The sequence below is a fragment of the Balaenoptera ricei genome, chromosome 7 (genome assembly GCF_028023285.1).
Source record: "Balaenoptera ricei isolate mBalRic1 chromosome 7, mBalRic1.hap2, whole genome shotgun sequence".
NCBI classification, from domain to species: domain Eukaryota; kingdom Metazoa; phylum Chordata; class Mammalia; order Artiodactyla; family Balaenopteridae; genus Balaenoptera; species Balaenoptera ricei.
This window is the reverse complement of record NC_082645.1, coordinates 72,070,425-72,086,306: the sequence shown is the minus strand read 5'-3', so window position 1 is coordinate 72,086,306 and position 15,882 is coordinate 72,070,425. Positions and strand designations below refer to the sequence as shown.

The 15,882-nt window shown below is 37.9% G+C and overlaps 1 protein-coding gene across 1 annotated transcript in view; it reads right to left on the bottom strand.

Moving 5' to 3' along the window:
- The window catches only part of ZNF804A (zinc finger protein 804A), a 307,201-nt gene extending 295,015 nt beyond the window's left edge, over positions 1 to 12,186 (bottom strand). Inside the window, exon 1 of the mRNA XM_059927291.1 lies at positions 11,896 to 12,186. Within this exon, the coding sequence (XP_059783274.1) occupies positions 11,896 to 12,006 (111 nt within the window). The 5' untranslated portion in view covers positions 12,007 to 12,186. The remainder of the gene's footprint in view (positions 1 to 11,895) is intronic.
- Positions 12,187 to 15,882: the final 3,696 nt, after the last annotated feature.

The following is a 15,882-nucleotide window of genomic DNA, read 5'->3' as shown; positions in this document are numbered from 1 at the left end:
GGTAATAGATTGTCTTAAATGTGGCTCTCCAGGACAGCAATATGTACCATAAAACATCTGAAATTCTATTAATATTATTCTACCTAAAAAACGTCTTGTGAGTTTTTGAGTAGTAGCATATATCATAATATCGACTCCTCTAAGTCTGATCCATAAAAAAATTGCATCTTTCATGTTGTATCAATAATTTCACAGCGATTAGTAACACAAGCAGAACAGTTTGTGTTATTTTATGCAATGTGTGCGTTTTCCCTAAGAAATCTAATCCCAATTTCTGTGGAGGAAATTCCATAAAATTTTAATAAAACTGGGAAATTTGAGTCTCAGATATTTTTTAACTATTCTGCAGTATCACATGTGGCAATTATGAAAATAAGGTTTAGATTTCACAATTTCACATATTTTTTATTTTGTGTTATAGCTATTCTTGTTTTAACAAATGGTCATCACCATCCACTTTTATTTTGCTTAATAATGTAGTCCATGAAAATGTCAATCAAATTTAATTATAAATTAACTATGACAATTAATTATAAAATAACTATGACATAAATTGGGCATCAAGAATCATAAATCTAGTATGTTGAAGGTACTCAGAAGAAACCAAAAATATCCACTTCAAGAGTGAAAACTGACACTTTTACAGCCAAGAGTGATAATCTAGTAAGGCATGGTTTCACACCAACTCTATGCTACCTCCGTATTACTATACGTATCACATGTGACTGAGGTAGAGAATGGCCAAGAATAATTACTTGGGGAAGTACACAAATAAAGTATATAGCAAATACATCACATCTATTTTGCATTTCCATATTGACTTCTTGGTCAGTAAAATTTTAAAGTGACTTTTAGTTAGTAAAACTGTGGTAACCCTATGGTTGACAAATTTATTAATGCATGATTATTTACTATACCTGTGTATACGAGAGCTAGAGGAAATGTTATGCCGCCCCCTAGTGTAAATATTAATTTTGTAATACCAGAACTGCAGTGATCCAAGACATTGCAAGGGAATCACAGCTACTGAAATCATTCTTGAAGAGAATTAAAAGAAATTTTAAGCTCTCCTAAAGAGCCAGCTTCCTAGGAGTACAGAGTATAGCTCCACGAACTTTATGAGACAAAAGAATGTCTTATATCTTATGGTTTCCATAAGATTTTCATTTCTTTATCTACTGTAATATCTAGGGCCCAATCCCTCCTCTAAGGGAGGAGATTTTATGAATCTTGGGTGGAGATAAATATGTAAGGAGTGCCATGGGTAAACAGGAAAAAAAAAAGGAAACATTGATATTATTCAATACTAAAAGTGTCCAAATTATATAAATTTATACATATTGAATTGAATAGATGAGATTCTAGATATGAATGTTCCAGTATGAAATATTGCCAATAGCTACCCTCATTTATTGGGAGTTTATTAGGTTCAAACCTTGTGCAAATTACTTTACTTGCACATCTCATTTGATGTGAAAAACTGTTTTCTAGGTAGGTATTATTTATCACCTCTATTTAAGGATAATATAACTGATAGAAAGGTGAACTTGACCAAGGTCATAAAGCTAGTGACCAGCTGTGGTAGACTTCTCTTGTCTGATCAGTTACCTCTTTCTCTTACTAACATAACACTGATTTTATTGAGCTTAGCAATGTGCCTGGCTTAATTAATCATGTTCCCATTCTTCCCTGCATTTAGGAGTGGTCCTATGACACAACTCCAGCAGAAGAGATATAAGCAACACTGTTGAGTGGGACTTCTTAAAAAAAAAAAAGAACATTCAACTTTTTGTCCTTCCTCTTTACACATTTTTTCTAGCTTAGAATGTAGATGTGGTGGCTGGAGCACTAACCACCTTACAACTGTAGGAAAAATACAAATAAAATCAGAGTCTTTAGTCTTGACATTATCGAGCCACTTAATGTCAAAAAATATCTAGTTGCATATTTCTGTTACGCTAAAAATTTGATATAAAATACTATATAGGTACAGAGTTGATATTTGGGATCCTGGTTACGAAAAGTTTTACTCACTATTGATATAGAGGTCTATTTAGGATTTGGGCTCAGGTCCATCTGGTTATAAAGTGTGCTTTCAACCACTGTGTAAGTATGACAGTAAATATTTTGACAAAGGCATGCTAAACTGGATGCAAGAACACAATCTTGGAGTGAAAGTAGTCATTCTCTTCCCTACTATGAAGGAACTTTGTCTCATTTCAGCAAAGAGAGGTGATTTGCTAAATATCAGGTTTTGAAGGAAGTACCACAAAGATTACTGTATTTCCGCTGACACTTCCTTGGAGGCCACTAGACCATGTCACTTGAGACCTTTCATTAAACAAGGAGAGAATCCATATTTTATCCCATCTTTCTGTCCTTGACCACTTGTAAGTAAAATCATTTAGTTCAAACCGCTCATCATTAAATCCCTTCCTTCTTTGTAACTGGTCTCACTTCCTCCTCAGTTACTTATTGTCCAAAACGTCCCTACTTTCCATAATCCAAAGTGTTTGGCAATTTCCTAAATTCTCTCCAAACAAAATTTGCTTGCTCCACATCTAATTCTTTAGGTGTTTCCTATCTGAAGGACACAAACAAGGCAATTTGGATGGGTTAACCTGTGTATCACTGTTAATACACTGACCTTCCCCACCTGCCCCCCGCCCCCAGGGGCTGAATATGGGAGGAAATCTGTGCACTAGAACTAACCATACCCCTCTGGCATGATAATTCAGCAAGGGTCAGGAGAAAGCTCTCAGGCTCACAATAGGGCTGTGCATAATTCAGTCCCATAGGAGGCGTCTAAGATGACCCCGAGAACTCTGAGCGCTCCCCAATAGAGTGAGCCTGCACTCTAGAGCCCATGAGACACAACTACTGAGCCCGTGTGCCACAACTACTGAGCCTGCACTCTAGAGACTCCTCCTCTCTGTCGTGGTTCACCACTCCACTGCTACCACTGCCTGCACTGGGATTATCGGAACCAGTTTTATCCTACCCTGTATCCCCAGTAATGTCAGTTGCCACAGGAAGTCCAGAATTCCCAAATTTTTCTTCATTTTCTGGACTTCAATCTCCATGAGATTATGTTACAACCTCTTTTATACAAAATTCTCTATATTCCTACATGTCCTAAAACACTTGGACTGTGTCTTGAATTCAGAAGTGTCCCTTATCAATGAAATCTCTATAGCTTTAGACTTTTCGTTGAAGTTTTACTTCAGCATTTTGCGCCAACTGAAGTTTGTCTCTCTTGAAAAGCCTTTCCCCTGTATCTCTCTCAGGAGATGGGGGACTGTTTTATCTCCCCAGAGCCCTCATAAGAATGTGCCAGTGCAGGGCACATGTCCTCCACGCTCCACCTTGGTAATCTTCAACCATTCTCCTTCCCTCCCTCATCCCTAATACTCCCCGGCTTTGGGTCTCATTTCCTTGAAATTCTCTGATGGGCTTGCCTCCCTTTTCTTTGCAACCATCCGTGTCATATCTGAGAAAGAAAAAAGCAGCCCCTGGGAACTGTCAGCTATGAACTTGTCTAGATCAAAAAGTAAGGTATGGGGCTTCCCTGGTGGCGCAGTGGGTAAGAATCCGCCTGCCAATGCAGGGGACACGGGTTCGAGCCCTGGTCCAGGAAGATCTCACATGTCATGGAGCAACGAAGCCTCTGCGCCACAACTACTGAAGTCCGCACGCCTAGAGCCCACGAGCCACAACTACTGAGTCCGTGTGCCACAACTACTAAGCCTGCACTCTAGAGACCATGAGACACAACTACTGAGCCCGTGTGCCACAACTACTGAGCCTGCACTCTAGAGCCCGTGAGCCACAACTACTGAAGCCTGCGAGCCTAGAGTCCGTGCTCTGCGACAAGAGAAGCCACCGCAATGAGAAGCCCACACACTGCGACGGAGAGTAGTCCCCGCTCACCGCAACTAGAGAAAGCCCGTGTGCAGCAATGCAGACCCAATGTAGCCAAAAATAAAATAAATAAATAAATAGAAAAAAAAAGTAAGGTATGGCTCTGTTATCAAAGATAAACAGTTTCACAGTCCCCTAACATCAGACAAGGTCATTGATGAGCATGAAGGAAGCAGGAAAAAACAAGACCACTTCACAATCATGTTTGGGGACAGACAAAAACAAGCCTACTGTTTTTGTTATGAAACATCCCCATCTGCCAGCCAACATGAGCAAAAGCTGCTTCTCTACCAACTACAGCTTTGCCCCCACTCCGTTCCTCTTGCCTCCTAGAGAAAAAGCACTAAAATAACCAATTGTAGAATGGCCCTTCTTTCTCACAGGATAATCCAGAATAAAACAATGTTTCAATAAACTCCACAAAATCACCTTACACAATCCCAAAACCTATAAAACTCTCCCTTATTTCCTCTTCATGAGATGCATCAAGGTTCCCCATGGTGTGCAGTTTATCTTGTTCCAACAAGTACCGATAGGTCCAACTTGGTTCAACTAGAGCTCTGTTCCTGGTGGTTTCTGGCTGGTGGTTACTGACACCATTCTGTGTATTTTTCATGAAAACATTTTTGTTTTGTAAAATTTAAGTCCTTCATTTTACATAGCCACCCATTAAAGCCAACTTTCTTAAATTTGGGTTACCAAATTGTACACTTTTGATATTAAGTTTAAAAATATTTTCTCTCATTTAAAGATAGCCTGATTTTCTTCAAGTACAATAAATGTATGTATGATTAGCTATTGGCGCTGAACAGATAAGAATAACTATATTTTACAGTTTTATAAAAGTTTTTTGGGGAGGAACCAGGGAGATTGATTGAGAGATACATAGTAATCCAGGCAAATATTTAAAATAAAGTTATTATACATTCCTTTATAAAACAACAAAAACATTCCACATTAAGGTCTATCAATTTTAACCCTAAATAGTTTAACAACGTCAATTTCACCTATTTCCAATTAAATCCAATTGGAATTAGATATGATTTATATTTCAAATACTGAGTTGTCTTATCGTAAAAGAGATGTAATAACTGATCCTCAGTGTACTGTTTGGGGTCTAGATCAACAGAACCAACAGGAGAGATGGAGAGAGAATTGGGGAGGTGCGGGGGGGGGAGTGGAATACATGGAGAGGAAGGGGAGAGAGGGAGGAAAAGAGAGCTTTAAGGAACTGGGGATTGACTCTGATTGTGGGTTTGTGGGGCTTCTGTAGGACAGGTCAGTAGGCTAGAAACTCAGGGCAGGGTTTGATGCTGCAGTCATGAGGCAGAATTTCTTCTTCACCAAGGAATCTCAGTTTTTGCTCTTACAGTCTTTCAACTGATAACATGAGATCCATCCACTTTATAGACGGTAATCTCCTTTACTTGATGTCAACTGATTACAGACATTAACTATATCTACAAAATACCTTCAGAGCACCTAGATTAGTGTTCATTTAAATAACTGGCTACTATTCTGGTTGACACATAAAACCAGTCATCACACTCAGCATAGCTCATTTTTCTAAAGCTATGTAAGTAAAAAGCGTTTTCTTATAATTTGAATATGGCACTGTCATCATAAATATTTAAAACATTAAATGTACTTACATTTAGAAATGTACATAACTTTCTTCTAATGGTGCCAAACCATTATGAAAGAGTCCAGAGTACTACATCAGGTAATGGACTTTGTTATTTTGACAACTAGGATTGAGTTTTAATTAGTTACTACCCCACTTTATCTTATACTGTGCTAGGAAGTGTACTGTAATACATTTATAAAATTAATGAAAACCTGCTAGTTGAAAACAACATCATAATATTGTATATATGTTAATAATTTTCTCAGAGGCAAAGGATAATTTGATGAGATAAAACAGATCAAATGGTTTCAGGCTAAGATTTTTAGAGAATAGAATTAATAAAATTATTACTATTGTAGTTTGCAATATAAAAAAGTGAAAAATAAATATAAAAATTTCTATATGAATTTTGGCTGCAGTATACCACAGATTAAAACTGCTATTTTTTTCTCTCTGCAAGGATTACTCAAACTCCTAATTACAACAATTGCCTACAATAGTAATATCTCAGTTAAACAGGATCGCTGAGAAAATTATTTCAACACTGTATTATGATTACATTTATTAAAAAGTATGATTTCCCCTATGTATAATACTTTCAAAAAACTATTTTCTAAGTATGTTACATGAACTAAACATGTTTACCAAAAGTATAAAGACTAAAATTACATTCAAAAAGACCAAAAACAACAAGAAATTACTAAAAACACCTGTGGTCTGAGCGAAAGTCTGCAATTTTAAAATGCAAAAATGCATCATCCTCAAATCCACGTTTCTATATTATAATTATTATGATAGGTCATAATATCCTAGATATATGATCTGGAAAATACTGTTAAGCAGTTCAACCAATACATAATAAACAGTATAGAAACATACAAACATGCAGAAAACTTTTTGGAAGACTACTGTCTATCTAAAAGTTGGTACCATGAAGGGTAGAATGACGAAAATGTTTCTGTCTCCCCGTACATAAAATTTGGTTCTCGGACTAAACAAGAAGTGGAAAATTCAAGTGCCTTCATTGGTCAGGAAGGTATTATACATAAGTGAAAACTTATATAACAGTAAAAAATAGTATAGACAGCAGCAAACTGTGAAGTGTATTCCCCTTTGAATGGCATTTAAGCCCAAATACTGTAAAACACAATGCACACTAAACAAACTACTTCTGCAGCCTGAATTTGGTCCTGAATACAAATACAACTATATGAAACCTTTGGATTAGTGGTCTCCAACGCTCTTGTTGATCTGTATTTTCAGCAAAAACGTAATAGCAGTCATCAATAAACTAGAAAATACTGGTGCATAATTGAAAAGGAAAAACAAGATAGTATGTCACTATTTGACTTTCAACTATCAAAAATAACTTAAATAATATTTGATAAACTAAAAAAGATATGTTAGAATCACGGATGTTACTTGACAACATTTGCCTTAAAATACTGCTTACATTTTTGAGTAGGTCATAATATCAGTATTTCAATCTTATTTTCCTTACTCCAATAATGTGTTCTGAAAACACACATGTTGTAAAGTTTTGCTAGAATAAAAAACAAGAATAGCAAATAATATATGTCACCTTAGGTTTAGGAAAGTGAGACACAAGATGGTCTTTAAAACTGAATGTATAATAATGTAAAAGAAACTTGGAAAAGTATATAACTGATTACATGACCAAATTTATAAAGTGGGGAAATTTAGCCATATATTATTCACCCTAACCCACCCTCACCCCTGACCTTTCTTGAGGATATTAATCTAACAATGATAACATTTCAGCAGCACTAATTCAACAACTTGTTTCTTTAGTCTTATGCACAACCCTAAATGTTCCACATAAATGGGTTTTAGTGAGTGGAGAAACCTTTTAAATTATATACTGTAGGAGATAAAGAAATGTGTAAGGGAATGACATGAAAAATACTGTTATATTAGATAATGATAATTAGAACAAAAGTCCATATAGTATATTTCAAAGACCTACCTAATTTTAGTGAGTTCCTGGATACACAAGGGAAAAAACCCAGAATTTTTTCATACTTTCAAAATGAATACATATGAAAATATCTTGAGTGACAAGAAACCTGCAAACTTGTCAAAATATGTGAATATTTTTTCAACATATTCAAAATGAACGGAGCATCCATGAATACATCTTAACATAATATTTAGTGCGCAATACTTAGCACAAAGCCTGTGGTGCCTAGAATAGTGCTTTGCAATTAAAGCATCTCAATAAATCTGAACGAACTAAATAACAAATATGTTGACAACTGATTAATAAATCAATACATCTTTTCTTGCCAAACCTGGTACTTAATATTTTGGAAATGGAGGACAGCCTTCAGGAACAGGGCTTAGGCAAGACAAAAATTATTGATGTTCGCATATTGGAGGACAAGAAATAAAATAAACTTGAATTCAAATTATTCTGTGAGTCTGGCACTATTTCTCCACACCTAAAGGCAAGTGGCAAAGTAGAGTGTCTTCAAACAATAGATGACACCAATACCATCTCTTTATCAGTATCTATATTATCATACCAATTTCTATGGATTCCCTAATTTAGTATATAAATTGTAAAGGAAATATGGCTAGAGTCAGGAAATCTGCATTATAATACTGACTCACTGCCTGACCTCAAATCAGCACTCCTTCTTTTTGAATTTCATAGTCTTTAAACACATAATACTCTTGTGAAATATAAAAATGCTGACCAACTAACAGAAGTAATAAACAAATTAGTAATGATTTCCAAAGTTCCACAAACTCCAAATTCCATATTAAAAGTGGTTAAATATATATTTAAATTCTGCATTAAAGTATATATAAAACATTTTAATATTTTGTATTAAAACTTTAAAAATATATAATTAGGGCAAAAAAACTTTTGTGGCTCAACTGCAAAACATAAATATAACAAAATGTCTCTATCTAATAAACAGATGCATACACAATGGTGGTTTGGGATAATCTAAGGAAAAACAATAAGAATACACGGATTGTAAACTTTATTCATTGTCATTAAACCACGTAACTTATTCAGACATATTCTGGAGCACTAATAAAATATTAGCTTATTTCTTATTCCATGGAATTAAAGCTATATCACACATATGATGCTATTTATAACAGAAATCATCGCAAGTAGAGTGAACTTTCTCTTTGATGGTAAGACCTTGCAAAATGGAGATTTGCGTATTTTCAGTTAAAATTGTGAAAAGGAATATATTTAAAAGCCCAGGAATAGGATCAAGATTAACAGTAGGCTTAATCTTTAAGTATCCTTAAAATTTTATTGTGTGAGTGACATAATACGATCTATGGAAAGGTCTGTACATTTTGATAATATCCTCGGTATGAGTAGCAGGACTACATTCTGGATTTAGGACTAAAGCGATTAACCAAGGTCAGTAAACAATGAGTTTTATTCTGTAAGTAAATTTATTCTATAGGTAACTTCTAATTCTTGAAAGAACACTGTATTAACAGTTACAGCCTATCTTAAATCAGTTCAATAATTTTAAAGACTAGAAAATGTTTTAAAAATATGAATTTTAAAAATGTTCAGAATATCCATTAGTTATCCAGTGGTTGAAAACTAATTGGAATTTCTTTGGAAAAATCCCTCAATGGATTTTATGTTTTAAGTTGTGCTCTCCTGAAATAAGAAAAAAAAAAAAAACCACTCACTAAAATTCTTTTAACTTAATACACATTTCAAAATGCAAAAATGTGATGATGTCTTCAAAGGCAAAGTTCACAATATGTCAAAATCAAATAGACAAGAAAGTAAAAAAGATCTCATAATTACTACTCTATAAAACTGGGATTAAAAACATGACAACCATAAATCCTTACTTGAAAATATTCAAATTGTGGAATATATATATTTTTAAGATAATATTTGTGTTTCTTATTAAGGTTGCTATTTCTGAGAAGTTTCAGGTTCAGCTTTCTGTTTTTAGCTTATAGTAAGTTTTAGCTTATAATAAATCTTCATAGCATCCTACTTGCTGTAAAAAATACATTTTTAGATAAGTATAGAAAATTATTTAATTAAAAAATTCATTTATGAATATATTTAGAATTTCTTCTGTTATAGACAGGCATAAATCTCATTCTCTTCAATAACAAAATCATCAAAAGACATAGAAAACCCACAATGACATATATTACTTTTTAAAGTAATAGTCTCAAATATAGTGGAACCATATATGAAAAATCTACATCATTTCAGTCAGTGTAAATCTCTTGCACAGGAAACACTAACTTGGGCAGTTTGTAAACACAATCTTGAAGGATTAGCTATGAAGTCCCTATAAGTCCTTTTACCATAAATAAAATATGATAGGAACTATTTCTAAGACTTTTTATCCCAGTTTGTTGCTTCTGACATTTGCATATATTTAGATTTATTCATCTCATTTAGGTAGCTGCTCTTTAACACCTATTTTAATTTGAAGATTAAACTGGCAGATCTACAGTTTAACCTACCTTTTGTCAATATGAGTGATAAAGAACTAATCAACTTCAAACAGACAACAAACATCCTTAAGCAAGTTCAATGATTTATGGAAGCCCAAGGTTGACTTAAGAATCAAGATTACCAGAATTTTAACAAGTTGAGGTTCGGCAAATAAACATTTTTTTTCTATGAACTTTATTCTGTGGCTTTATTACCTACACCATTATTACAACTATGGAGATGAGATCTTGTTCAGTCAATAAGTTTGCCTTTTCTCATAAGTGAAATTTGATTTAAAAAACAAACCAGTGCACACTTTTTTCAAAATGAAGCGTTTCCCCTCCCCCAAATTACCTTCACATATAGTTGACTTCTCTAAGTCTAGCCAGAACATTTTCCATAATTACCTTAGCCTGTGCCTGTTGCTCTGTATAGTACTCCACTAAGGAAGACCACAGAAGAGTATTTTCTTTGATCAACAACAACAGTAAACAATCTTATCCAGGACAATAATAAAAGCGATAAATTAACCCTACTTCTTTGAGTCTTAAATGAGCTGAGAGGAGGATGTCCAAGAGATTCAAGGGAAAAAAGAAAATAATCAAATGAATCACATCAATGTCAGAATTCACTTAAAACTTCAGAAGAGAACTTTTCATTCTTGGAAGACAGATGCACAGCACATTTAGAAAAAAATTTATGTAGAATCATATTTTAAGATATAGAAAGAAAATAGATTAAGAATATTGTATTTACTTTTGGACTAATTGAGTCTGTCCTTAAACTTCTACTCTACCTATTCAGAGCTCGGTAATCACTTTGTTAAAAAGGGGGGACGGGGTGCTGCTTGCTAATAGACCCAGACTTTAGTGATGCATACATCTGCATATTACCACCTTACTCGGCTCTACTCTGTTTGCAGTACTGAGCCTAATGAGGCTTCTCTCTACTTCCCTTTTTCGTTATTGGGTGTATAGTGCTCAGGAGATACCAAGACTTGGGAGTCAGTTCTGCAGGGAGGTTTTGTAGCTAAGAGGGGGTATGAAAGAAAAAGTAAGGGCCATCACCCTGTACTATCTCAATGCTCAGCACATCTCTCACCAATCAGGAGTCCTTTTCCTACTAGAATGCTGAAAGAGAAGCTCGGTGGTCCAGTGAGAACCTCCCAGGACCGCACGGGCTCTGTTTGTCTAGCACGTTTCTCCTTGTGGCTCTGACTGTGTCAGAGTGCCCACCCGTCACACATACCTCCAACCTCTTTTGAGTGAATAGCTTAAAGCTGACGGCATGGGGTTCTGGAGCCACTCAGTTAAGCTTTGTACTGACAACTTCTCACTAGAGAAGTTTGCTGCCAGCCCTTCCGGAGACAGCCGGAACACAAACTCCTTCTGAGACCATCACTCAGTCCCGCCACTTGCCCCGCACCACCAGTCACATGGCCCCCCGCCTCCACGAGAGACACCCACACATCCTCATTACCTTCAGCTTCCTAAAGCGACAGAGGCTATAGGGTCACTTGGGGTTAGGGTTATTTTCTTTTCTTTCTTAAGAAGAGTTCCTGTTGACATAATTTGTTTCAAATAAAGAGAAACCGTGGTAATCTTCACCAGGACGGAGTGAGGTGGAGGGTCCCGAGCGTTGGGAAAGTGTCAACCAAAGCCATGGATCTCAGCTTCCCTGAGATTCCTGCCTTTTTCTACACCAAATTCTCACCCCACGCCCACAAGACAAATAAATGAATATATTATAAACCAAATTGAATTGTGACACCCCCAAACCCTCACAGTAACCTCAATCCTCCAAATGTCCCCTTAAACAGGAGACAGAGAGAGAGACAGAGAGAGAGAGAGAGAGAGAGGAAAACAGAAGCGATTACCAGAGTTTTGTTCCCGTTCTTGCTGAGAGGGCCCCGGAAAACTCCCTTTATGTTGCGAAAGTGTCCGTTGCTGAGATGCGTGGAGCTGATGACAATGTAGTAACACTCCATGGAGCAGCCGCCGCCTCCTCCACCGCAGCCGCCGCTTCCAGGCACCCCGCGCCCGCAGCCGCAGCGCGCCGGGGCCCGGGGAGGGTGGGCTAGGAACCGGCCGCGAGGGCGAACCACCGCCTCTCTCGCACGTCCGCCGGAGACAGGCTCACTACGCGCCTCTGCCGTGCGCGCCGAGGTTCCTCCGCCTCCGCATGCTCGCCGCGCTTTCCGTCTCAGGCTCTGTTTCTCTCCTAATTCGCCTTAGGGCGATTCGCCCCGCGGGAGGATCCCGGGCTGGGAGGGGCCGGCCAGGCAGCCGGGAGCGGAGCGCCAGTCAATGCCGGCGGCGCGGCCGAGCGGAGCCGGGCAGCGGGAGCCGCCCGAGCGGCAGCGGCGGTGGCGGCGGCGGCGGCAGCAGCATCCCCCGCTCTCGGTGCCAGCACTCGGAGTTGCTGCTGCTGGCAGGCATGAGTGTTATTATATTGAGCGGCGTTGCCGGTCCATTGCACTGAGCCAATGGCAGGGAGCCACTGGGCTGATACTGAGAGCTGTCAGAGGAGTACATCTGTCACCCGCGGCCTCCCTCCGCCCTCCCCCGCCGCCGCCGGGACCCACGGCAGCGCCGGTCTGGGCGCGAGTGGGAGCGTGCGGCGAGCGGGACGCCCCCCAGCGCAGCGCCGCGGCGGCAGAGGGCCAGGGACTCGAAGGCCACCGCGAGCGGGCGGCAGAGCGGCCCGAGACCGAAAAGTGGGAGACTCCTGTAAGGTGGGGGCGGAGGGGAAAATGTAGAGACACGGAGATTTCTTGCCTAGCAGTCGGGGAAGGGGGAGGGGACGTTGGGGGGGGGGGGTGGGGGTAAATAAATTAATAATTCAGCACGAAAAGCCAAGCGCTTGCAACTGCCGCGTATCCAGGCAGGGGCCAGCAGCTGCCTCTCTCTTGAGATAGTTACTACCCATTGCGTTTAGCTTATTTGATCTTATTTGTTTTTAATGTGGTTTTAGTATGGAGGCTGGATCCTGTTCCGAATCTTAGAGGAAGAAAATGTCCCTCCACCCACCACCCATTTGTAGAGATTATAAAGGTTTGTGTTGATAGTTTGGGGGGCGGGGAGGGGTAGTTGTGGGGACACAAGTGAAATGGATAGAAGGTAACAACAGAGATTCTTGGCTTATGTGTTCCTCGACCCAGAGTTCCCCTCACCCACGTCCCCTGAGAACCTAGGTTCCTGCTAAATTGCCAAAGCTGAACGGAAAGGGATGCTTTGCCGCAAAGAAGCTGCTGCCACGAGCTTGCTTTGCGTTTCTCTACAGTTCTTTTCCCACCACAGAGAGTGGTAGCGAACAAAAGCGTTTGCCCTAGAAGCGACCTGAAAGGAAAATCTCCCGCAAAGGAACTAATGGGCTCGTTAGGAAAGTAGGGGATGGGGTCTGCTGCGTTCACTGAAGAGAAACCATCGCGCTGGGTTTTAAGGGGCCAAGGTAGCCATCGGCCTAGATGTGCCCTGCCACCCTCCCTCTCACCCAGTTGATTCTTTGTGTAAGTTTAACTCCTCGGAGGTGGTAGGGTGAGAGCATCCCATCAGGTGTATATACGACTCATTAGTCCGCACTTAAAAAGATCGATAACAGGCAGTGGGAGGCTGGGAGATGGTGGCTTCAGTGGATTTACTGAAGGCTTTATTTTCCTCTTGCCTTGAATGGCTTAATTGGTTAAAGCAGATTCCAGGCATTCTGCTGCTCCTGCGTCAGAGCATACTGCACTTTGATATAAATTGTGTTGATCTTTTTTATTTGAAGGTCAGGATTTCAAGACAGTCCATTCTGGGTGTCCCATATATATGATTTTACATAGCAGTGACTCTGCAAACCACAATATGGTCCTTAAATGAATCTGCCAGTTCGATTTCACTCTTTGAAAGAGGAAGAACAGAAAGAGAAAAAGAGTATTTATAAGAGGCAATAGTCATGTGAGTAATTTGTAACTTACAGGGGTGAAAGAGGGAAGTGCTAGATTCATCTAAGGGAAATTCTCCATGTGTCTTGCTTCAATTCAAACAAAGAAAAAAAGTTGGTATGGATTTATCAAAGCTCATTATGAAGTGTCAGAGTTATTTAGAGGTACTTGGCTAAATTTCTCAGATATCCACTTGGGGGAGTCTGGAAGTCTTGGGAGAAAGAGAAAGCAAGAATTTACAAAACTTCTATACTCTGTGGAACAGATCACCTAATAATTTGTTACAATTCAGGATGAACACAATCTTATTAGGAAAAAAAAGTTAAGTGATCTCCACCAAATACTGTGTGCAAATCAAATCCATTTTGGCTCCTTTCATTAGAGTTATTTTTAATTTATATTTTGAGACTGTAGTGATTCTCTGTACATATCACCTTGGGAACAACTCATGACCTGTATGATTTTCATTATGTCTTTTGAAGTTTTGGAAACTTGCAATTATTAGACAGGAGATAAAATCTTCATTTTTACTGAACCAAACCAAGGAATCTCCTAAGGAAATGGAAGATGGCCCATATGTGAAAGAATCAGATAATATAGATTTCTTGTGTGTATAAGTCACAATAATCTAAGCTAGGTTTATTGCAATATTTTTCTTTCAAAATACTTCTGACAAAATGTTCAGATCTGTATGTACATCATGAAGCTCAATTTCCAGTTCAGGAAACAGGAACCACAGTTACTTGAATTATCCCATGGAACAGAATATCATCTATATGGGATGCCATATTGTGTTTCTACTGGCAAAGTTGATATATAATATATACCATATATATGATATACATACATGTATATGATGATGTATATGTCCTAAAAACCAACTTTAGTGAAATAATCTCTGACAAGATTCACTTTAGTGTCAGAATAGTCTACCTTTGCCACTTACAAGCTTTATGATATGATGGGGTAGCTTTTGACTGCAGTATCTAAACCTGTGTATAAATGGTAGTAAACACACCATAGGTCTGTTGCTAATACATTAAGGATGCTGACAGTTAAAAAAGGAATGTAAATTTTTTTACATAAAATTTATCCTCATTGTTTCACTACACATGAAGTATTCTATCTCAACATTACCTAATGCTGAGTGTAATCAGCAAGATTCTATACCTACACCTTGAACTTGCACAGACATATATCAGAAGAGAATGCAGATTCCTTTTGTTTACCCTCATTTCAATTGAGTAGCCATATCTATACTGTAACGGTCATTCAAATAAAACTACTAATCACACTATATGATATTCATTATGCCATTACCAATGAGCTCTGTTGCTAGTGGACTCTTCATTACATCAACCTTAAAATTCAAGAGAAAAATAAGCCACCACCATGTGCGTTCTGGCTTCTAATTACAACAAACAACTCCTAGGCATAATGGAATTCCTCTATTAAAATATGAAATAATTTTTTTCATTTGAATTTTGCTAAAAATTAAGAGAGAAGTCAAGTAGGAAATCAGGACTTCCCCATCATCTCAGAGAGAAATCATACCTTTCTGTGGCAATAAATTAAAATCAGTAAACAGTGACAAATTATTGTGACCTCCCATCTTGCTGTTCCCATGTCTTTCCTTTTGTCATGGTGCAAAGGAAGTAAGTACATAAGTAAGCATCTTCAAATTTCCTATTGTGTTACAATCTCTTTGATATCCATGGTCTGTTCCCATTATTTCAAACAATTCTGATTTATGTTATTAGTAGCCATTTTGGCATTGATTATTTCTATAGAACAATGCCACTCTTAATTTAAAAAATAAAAGATTTACCTTTCAAAAACTTAGAAAATTTATATTAGGTTAAACATCTAACTGCTATTGTAAACATGCAGAATCAATATTTCTTAATCATAAAATTTTTAAAAATATTTTATGGGATC